This window comes from Brachyhypopomus gauderio, chromosome 5 (assembly GCF_052324685.1).
Source record: "Brachyhypopomus gauderio isolate BG-103 chromosome 5, BGAUD_0.2, whole genome shotgun sequence".
NCBI classification, from domain to species: domain Eukaryota; kingdom Metazoa; phylum Chordata; class Actinopteri; order Gymnotiformes; family Hypopomidae; genus Brachyhypopomus; species Brachyhypopomus gauderio.
In genome coordinates, this window is record NC_135215.1 from 24,724,227 (window position 1) to 24,732,918 (window position 8,692).

At 38.6% G+C, this 8,692-nt stretch overlaps 1 protein-coding gene and 1 long non-coding RNA gene across 3 annotated transcripts; both read left to right on the plus strand.

Annotated features, from left to right (window-relative positions):
- The first annotated feature begins 1,411 nt into the window (after positions 1 to 1,411).
- LOC143513879 (uncharacterized) lies at positions 1,412 to 7,049 on the plus strand. 2 transcript variants are annotated; one of them, XR_013130702.1, is made up of 7 exons: positions 1,412 to 1,558; positions 2,087 to 2,141; positions 2,489 to 2,575; positions 2,881 to 2,952; positions 3,062 to 3,136; positions 3,697 to 3,771; positions 4,275 to 7,049. It is a non-coding gene; the product is annotated as an uncharacterized LOC143513879 (long non-coding RNA). The 2 variants fall into 2 exon arrangements; XR_013130701.1 differs by lacking the exon at positions 4,275 to 7,049 and having other exon boundaries at positions 3,062 to 3,703.
- Positions 7,050 to 7,259: 210 nt separating this feature from the next.
- LOC143513946 (uncharacterized) lies at positions 7,260 to 8,692 on the plus strand. Its single transcript, XM_077004625.1, has 4 exons — positions 7,260 to 7,300; positions 7,436 to 7,611; positions 8,215 to 8,346; positions 8,445 to 8,692. Exons 2-4 carry the CDS (start codon positions 7,542 to 7,544, stop codon positions 8,690 to 8,692), a joined length of 450 nt encoding a protein of 149 aa, XP_076860740.1. The 5' UTR covers positions 7,260 to 7,300; positions 7,436 to 7,541.

An 8,692-nucleotide genomic window follows, 5' to 3' on the forward strand; every position in this document is an offset into this window, starting at 1 on the left:
TTGGTCGTTATTGCTAACAATTGCTTCGTGGGATACATAACCTGATGTGCACCTTGAGTGGTGTAGTTAGCATATTTTCCAAGAAGCAACAACTTCTTGGAATATATATTTCTTCCAATGAATATATATTTCTTGGCGATATATTTCAATACTTCCTTATTAGCAGCATGTGGGTTTGCTAATATTTGTTATTATACCACAGTTAGTTCCGACCCTACAATGTGATTGGCTGAGAGGCGATCTAGGAGTGCCAATATTGCACGTTATAGCACTGTAACCGAAGCTCTTCATGTATTACTCCGCCACATACAGGTAACCTAGCAACGAAGCAGCGTTTACAAGCCAAACGCGCAACTACAAACAAGCAGCAACATTATCAAAATGAATTACAGAGAGTTCGTTAAATCTATTGGCTTCGAAAGCATTTGTTTCGATCTGAAACTGGAGGATGAAGCTATAAATGACCAGCCTCATTTCTCCAATGAGCCAAGGTTTGTCACGCTTACAAACAATGATTTGGATGAGCTGGAAAAGCAGAGAAACGAAGTTAATACCGTAAAACAAACGTCCTGGGCTCTTAATGTATTTACATCCTGGTTAAAGAGCAACGACATTGCAGTCGATTTTAGTATTTTAATAAATACAACTTTATCAACAGTTGTTTTTGTGTATATTTACCTCTATAATATTTATTGGGTATGGCTGTCCCAGTGTTGTGTAAGTTTAGCAGCGAGCCATTGAATAGAACTATTTTAACTGGCGGAGTGTTTTTAACCAAACAGGTCGTATTTTCTCGTCCTCTTTAACTCAAAATCTTTCAATAAACAGCGATAATGGAACTGTGGTATAATCGCAATAATACACTCGAGGTTCGTGCTATAACGGGTAATATCGGCACTGCTGTGCTGATCTACGGCACTCGGCCTGCGGCCTCGTGCCTACGACCGCAGCACAGCAGTGCCGATATTACCCGTTATAGCACTCCCTCTCGTGTATTATTGCGTCAATATTTTACACTATTGTTAAAATCAATAGTTGAACTTACCTGCTAATTTTAGCACCACTGCATGTTCAACTTGCCATCCGTTGACAGGCCTCTTAGTGTTAGTCATCCGACATTCAACTAGATATGTTCTAGATGTATCTGTTGGGTCAAAGTCGATTATCCACTTTGTTGGTACGATGCTAATCGCATCTTTGTCTGGTCCATTAGTCCATGAAACAAGGGCATACCGATAGCTGGACATTTTACGTATTTTATCCAAACTTGAGTTGCACATCTACAATTTCAACCGTCCTTTTCCCTCCACGTCCGTTACGTAAACGTCGCCCTGTCCTACTGAACTGTGATTGGCTAGTTACTCGTATCTCTGAAATCTTCCGGTTCCGCGATCCAATCACGGCGCGCTGATCCAGAAATCGCGGGTGCTGCTGTCCCGCTCGACTCGATGCTCACATGTGACACAGATGGAAAAATGGACCGATTGAAGAGGAAATATATTCTCCTGGGTTCAGAAGACACGGAGATTCCAGCAAGAACAAAACGATGGAAATTAAGGTTAGTTTTTTTGCTTCATCATGGCCGAGTAACTTGTGTCGTGATTCTGTACTAGCGGTAGGTTACAGATGAGTTTCAGGGTGAGTTCATGGTGACTCGCCAGCTCCATTCAGCTGATTTTCCGACAGGTAGATGAAGGTAGATGGATAGTTTGCATTTTTTATAAGTGGGATTGTATGAGGTACTTAAACCTGGCCGTAATCTGAGATCATTTATTTTTTGTTATTTAAGCTTTAACAACTGCTTTGTGTATGTAACTTGAACCTTTTGGCTAAACTCCTTAGACTGATAAAGTGCAGTGAGTGTGTGTGCCATACGATAGATTTGTGCCTAGGGTTGTTCCTGCCTTGCAAACTGGCTATGCACTGGGACCCTAGAAACCGGGAATAAGTGGTTAAGATAATGAATGAATAACGTAGATATATATATATATATATATATATATATATATATATATATATATATATATATATATATATATATATATATATATAATATATATATATATTTTTTTTTCTTTAATCACAGGAAAGCATTGATAGAGGCCAACAACATTGAGATTCATCAGTCAGTCCAGGACCTGGTGAGTCATGAACTTAAAATATGTTAATATAAAGTTAAACCTTTTCGTAGACCTTTTGGAAGTTACTTGTGCCATTTGACCATTGTGTCAGTAGCCAGCTACTTTGAAAAATATTGAGAAAACACTTTTAATCACTCAGTCTTGCCAGACACCTCTCCTGCAGCAGAAGTATTTATCAATACCTTGAAATATACATAGCTATTGGATTGTGAGTGATCTTGCAATATTAATTTTTAGTCTGGAGACGATGGAAATGTTGTTTTTTGCTAAATCTGGTACACTCTTTACATAGAAAGTGTTTTGAATATGAGAGGTTTGTTCTTGTAATTTTTTTTTTTGATAATTAGCCAGCAGCCCATGACAGTCCTGGTGTCTGGAGCCCCCTAAGTGGACAGTCTACACAAAGTCTGTCGGGAACTACAGATGAAGTCAATGTAAGCTTGAACTGCTTTATTTCTTATTTCCAAGATAGTGATGATCCATTTTGATCAATAATACATCAATAATGTCTTCCCTATGTGTTTCTGTGTTTTATTAATATTTCACTGAGTGCACTTAAATATGTTAATTTAGTCAGGACATTGATATTTTTCTCAAATAATTTTTAAATGCCCATTTTTTTGTGTTAGGTTTTGTCTTAAAAATATCTTAAGAGGTAACCCTGTTACATGTTAACTTTGGACACATACAGTTTGGTTAGTAGAATGTATGGGAATTTATTTAGTTATCTGTTTTATAGGTAACTTATGACAATTCTGAAGATTGGTCTCCTCTCAGTAAACAACAGAGTTTGTCAGGAGTGGAAGTCTCTGTAAGTTTTGGCTATGTAGCTGAACAAAATATTCTTTGTCAATGATTTGAACTTTGACAAGAATCTGACTTGTATTAGCAATAACAGCCTTTTTGTTTTTACACAACAGAACCTGAATCATAATTCCTCTGAATGCGACTCTGACAGTGGCTCTGAAGATGCACACAGTGGTGGTTACGTTAGCGTAAGTGCAATGAGCTTTTCAACTTAAAAAAACAAAACAAAAAAAAGCATAACCACAGATTACGAACCGAATCATTGAAATGTCACGTGAGGTGAATTGGTTGTTACCTTAAACTTAACCAAACTGCTTTATTTATGTAACTTTAACTCTTAATCTCATCTCTAACCGTTAGCCTTTTGACTGCCTGGTTTAACCCCCTTGCACGCAAACTTTACCTTACATTTCCCATCAAGTAAATTCATAATGATCAAAAACATTTGGTCTATATTGTACATGAACATCAAATTCATATTGTGTATCTACTGTTTGCATCACGCTTACATTAAGTGAAACATTCAAAGTCAAGATGCCTTTTTTTTTTTTGGCTGCAGCATTATGTCAAATAGAAAATATCTTAAGTCGTGTGCATAATTTCATACACATGTCCCTGTAATTCAGCAGCACCTTGGTACTTTTGGGAACATTGAGATCTCTACTAAAATTTGTGTGCCAGGGTCATCTTTTCATTGTATCATTGTTTTGTAGTCTATGTGGCACATATGTTTTTAATTATTTTTTAGAAAACAGCTGATGAACTCTCTGAAGCTTGGACTCCTATCAGTGGACAGTGCTGTCTTTCAGGAGAGGAAGCATCTGTAGGTATCAGTTATCATGTGTGTACATTATCAAGGTATGCTTTGTTAAAGGCAAAACAAAAGCCTTGTTTTCTTGTATTAATGTGTGCAATGATTTGAAGCTGCATAGTTTGAAAATGATTAAAAATGTCGTCATTGTTCTCACAAAACAGAACTTGATGTGCCATAGTTCTGACCATAACATTGAAAACATCTATGAAGATACTCACAATGCTCAACACACAACTGTAAATATACTATATATGAATGTATTAGTTCATAGATGCTATATATCACAAGCTTTCTGCTTTTTGTTTCTAATTTGGTATTAGTTCTTGTGCATCTCAAAAATCAGATAGTTCCTCTGAAATTATTATACTGGAGGTTACAACAGGTGTACAAAATCAGTTTATTTGTAAAATGTTTGCTGGGATATGTGTAACTATTTTTGGGTCTATGTTTAATACATTTCTATTATTTTATTTGTTATAATCAGAAACTTCTTTTTTTGTTCCTTATTCCAGATCCTGCAGGCTGACTGTGGTGATTCTATGTCCAGGTATCCTACATCCCCACTCTTGTTTGAGGATGAATGTTCTATGGAGTGTGATCTTCACTTCAGTGATCGACCAAATTCGAGCCCATTATCAGAGTCATTAAGTGACTTCAATCCTGATGACTTGGATGACAGTGTCGGTATGAGTATGTTGGAACCAATGCAGTCTTTTATTGAGTCTGACTCTGAATCCATTCTTGGCAGTGGAGAACAATTTTCCCCTGTATATGAAAGCAGTCCTAACGAGTCAGTAAATGAGGGAGAAGATAGTAATGAAAAGTTTCCTCAGTTAAATGAAGAGCCACTTTACACTGGTTCACGACTAACCAAAGCTCAGAGTTTTTTACTTATAATGTCATTTGTTTTAAGACACGCACTCACTGGTGTGGCCCTTTCTGATCTTCTAGATTTGATTAATATCCACTGTCCAGAAAACATAATGTCAACCTCAAAGCATCTGTTCTTAAAAGTGCTTAAGCCAATACAGGGTCACCTACAGTGTCACATATACTGTCCAAACTGTGAGTATTACATCGGTGACAAAGTTAGTGAAGGGCAGTGTACAGTCTGCAGCACAATGTGGGATAAAGACAGTTCACTAAAGAATGGAAACTTCTTCATATACTTACCAATCCAAACACAGTTGGAACATCTTCTTCAAAGACAGGATATTGCATGTTGTCTCAAGTTAGGAAATGACACATTCAGTTCTGAAAATTATGATGACATATGTAGTGGTAAACTCTACCATAATCTGAACAAAGAAGGAGGCCCGCTTGATGGTCCTCATGGATACTCCTTAACACTCAACTGTGATGGTGTGCCTGTGTTTAAATCATCACTGTATAGTATTTGGCCATTACAAGGGATTGTAAACGAGCTTCCTTACCCTGTGCGCAAAGAAAACGTTTTGCTTTTTGGCTTGTGGTTTGGCAGTAAAAAGCCAAATGTTAATACATTTTTAAAACCTTTCACTCTGGAGTGTCAGAAGTTGTCAACTGTGGGCTTTAAGCTAAAAACAAACAGCACTGAGGAACAATGTAGAGTTGTGGCAGCTCTTATGATGTGTGATTCAGTTGCCAGGCCCATACTACAAAACATGACACAGTTTAATGGTCAATATGGGTGCAGCCTCTGTCTACATCCTGGTGAACAAGTTCAAAAGGGAAATGGTACTGTCAGGGCATACCCATATAAAGATGTTCCAAAAAGGGACCACACTTCAACCATAAGAGATGCAAAGGAGGCTCTGCGCACCACAAAATCTGTGAGAGGTGTTAAAGGGCCCACATGTCTTATAAACATCCCACACTTTGACATCATAACTAGTATGCCTCCTGACCATATGCACAATGTACATCTTGGTTTAGTTCGTCAAATGGCAAGCATGTGGCTGGACAGTGAAAACCACGAGAAACCATACTACATTGGTAACCGAGTGAATGAACTTGATGAACAACTCTTACTAATTAAGCCTCCTTGCAATGTGACAAGAGTCCCTCGATCTCTTCAGCAAAGAAGGTTTTGGAAGGCTAGTGAATGGCAGAACTGGTTACTGTTTTATAGTATATTTGTGCTAAAAGGAATTCTGCCCCAGATATTTTATCAACACTGGTTACTTCTTGTCACATTCATGTTCTTACTGTGCAAGGACATCATTACAACAGAGGAGTTAAAAAGATGTGAAAATTTGGTTGTAGATTTTGTCAAACAATTTGAAACACTGTATGGAAAGCAGAATGTGTCATTTAATGTACATTTATGTCTTCATTTACCTGAATCTGTAAAGAATTGGGGGCCTTTGTGGGCACATTCAGGATATATTTTTGAGTCATTTAATGGGGTATTACTAAAAATGTTTCAAGGCACTCAGTGTGTTCCTTTACAGATAATGAAAGAATTCACTTATAGACAAGTATTGCCTCTTTTGAGAAATGATGCACTGAGAAATGCAGTGCCTGAATGCATCCAGCTGTATAACCACTTAAGTGGTCAAAAAAGACTGAGGCAGTTTGAAAGAGTAGCAGATCAGGTTCTTACCCTTGGTTTGCATTATTCTCGAAAACTTACTAGTGAAGAGTTACTGGCCATGAGAGAGCAACTTTTAGTCACAGTGGATACAGTCGTGAAAATATTCAGTAGAATTCTAGTCAATGGACAACTGTATTACTCACAAGAATTCACCAGAGTAGTGAAAAGGAACAGCTTCACTGTTTTGCTGGAAAATGGACACATAATCTCTGTTTACTACTACATCATAGTAGAGCAACAAGGCAACAGAAAATGCTTTGCTCTTGGAAGAGAGTATGATAGATCACACAATACATTGATTAATACTGAAAATGTAGTTGGTCTGAAGAGAGTGTTGCGGGGCAGGAAACAGATATTTCATGTGACAATGTTTAAAAGAAAATGCTTGCTAATTGATCTGCCACGATATCCTAGCCTCTATGCATGTATACCACCAAGATCCAGTGTGGAGGACTGAAAAGTGGGGTGGGTGGGGTTTAAATATGCTGATATGCTCAAACGTGTTTGGTTTTGAAAGGTCTGTGTTTGAATTGAATATATACTGTCAATTTTTTCATGTATGGAATGTGTCATTATGCAAACAGTGGAATAACTTGAAAATCAGTTGAGCATTTTGTAAAAGTAAACTCTCATTGATTCAATAAAACATTCATTGTAAAAATGTAATGCAGTTTTTGCCTTCATTGCAATATATTTTTTTACATGTGTAAATATATAGACATACATGTTCTATGCATATATTGCAGTATATTGAAAAATATAAGCACTTGTTTCCCATATATGAAGTTGTATAATTTAATATATTGAAGTATATTTTCCAGTATATTGCCATATATTTTTGTTTCATAAGGGAGGTTGCGTCACAGGAGAGCGACTCCTGCACTATCGGCTCCTCAGCCATTTTTAAAACCTAAGGAGAGAAGAATGGAGGACCAAAAGTCTGTTCCCTGGTCAAACGCCGAGGTACAAACCTTTCTGTTAATAATCAGTGATCAAAAAATCCAGGGCGAACTGGACAGTGCCACTAGAAATGTAAAGGTTTTTAGCAAGGTTTCTGTGCTAATGGCCACTCATGGCTAACAGCGGTCCGTTCAGCAGTGCCGGTCCAAGCTAAAAAAGCTTAAAAGCGATTACTGGGCGATGAAGGACCATAACGGACGCAGAGGAGCAAACAGCAAAGACTGGAAATGGTTCCAGCAAATGGATGCCATATACGGTCACCGGCCAGCCAGTAATGTCAACGGCAATGTCGGTCCTGGAGGCCACGGAGAATGGTGAGTGTATTGTGATTTCACAGTTTTACTAGTGTAAGTGTTGGGTTCCGTGTAGGGTGGTTAGATCACTCTTGGCTAGAAAAGAAAACTGGATGGAGACGGATTTCAAATATGGAGTGCTGTTTATTTGCTACAGGCTACTGGCTCTCCTGTTTCTCTCTACTTTCGTTTTTTCCCATGCACTCCCTCTCAACACAGACCATGTGACTCCTTCAACCAATCACAAAGCAGAACAGATTATTTACATGAAAATGAAACATTATTTGTTTGTACTACAGAACCTAAATTAAATTATATATATCTTAGAACTAATAAATCTTTTTAACTACTTAGTAGTACATTATAACAAATAGAAAGCTTACACTAGGCATCTATTGTAAACGCAGGAATTTAGAGCTGTGTTTGTAGTTACCACCACAGTCACTACTGTACAATAGCTAGCTCTTAGCCCCAGTGTGGAGCCTTGCTAGTTGCTAGTTAGCTGTATCCATAAACAAAGCATGAGCAGCGATGACGTGCTACACATTTTGTGCAGTTACGCTATATTGTTGTTGCTTTCACAGGAATGCTTGTGTTTAATATTTGTTATTTTTTACGTTCAAGATTCCCCTTCCACTGACGAGGCGAGCGCTTCTTTGGAACCTCCCGCCTCCCCCGCATCATCCGTGTCATACACAGAACCAGCGGTCTCTACACCGGCTAGATCACAAACGCCTGTCCGGCGGCCCAATACAGGTGAGGAACACAAAAAACATGTGAAGCACCGGAGTAGCATGAGTACCGAGTGCATTTCAGTTTTACTAATCAACTCCCATTACCCTCTTTTTGTCAAGGCAAGCGAAAAAGGACCCAGACGGACCTGGATATTGGCGCACAGCTTCTGGAGATGCAGGCACAGGATGTGCGGATGCACGAGCAGCATGAGGAGCACATCCAGCTGCTGCTCCGTGATTGTCGCAAGGCCCGGGAACAAGAAGCCGAGCTGAGGAGAGCGGAGTTGGCGAAAAATGTTTCCTTCAACCGGGCTTTCCTCGGGGTGCTTGGCGAACTTGTGAACACCATGCGAGACCGACGCCAGTAA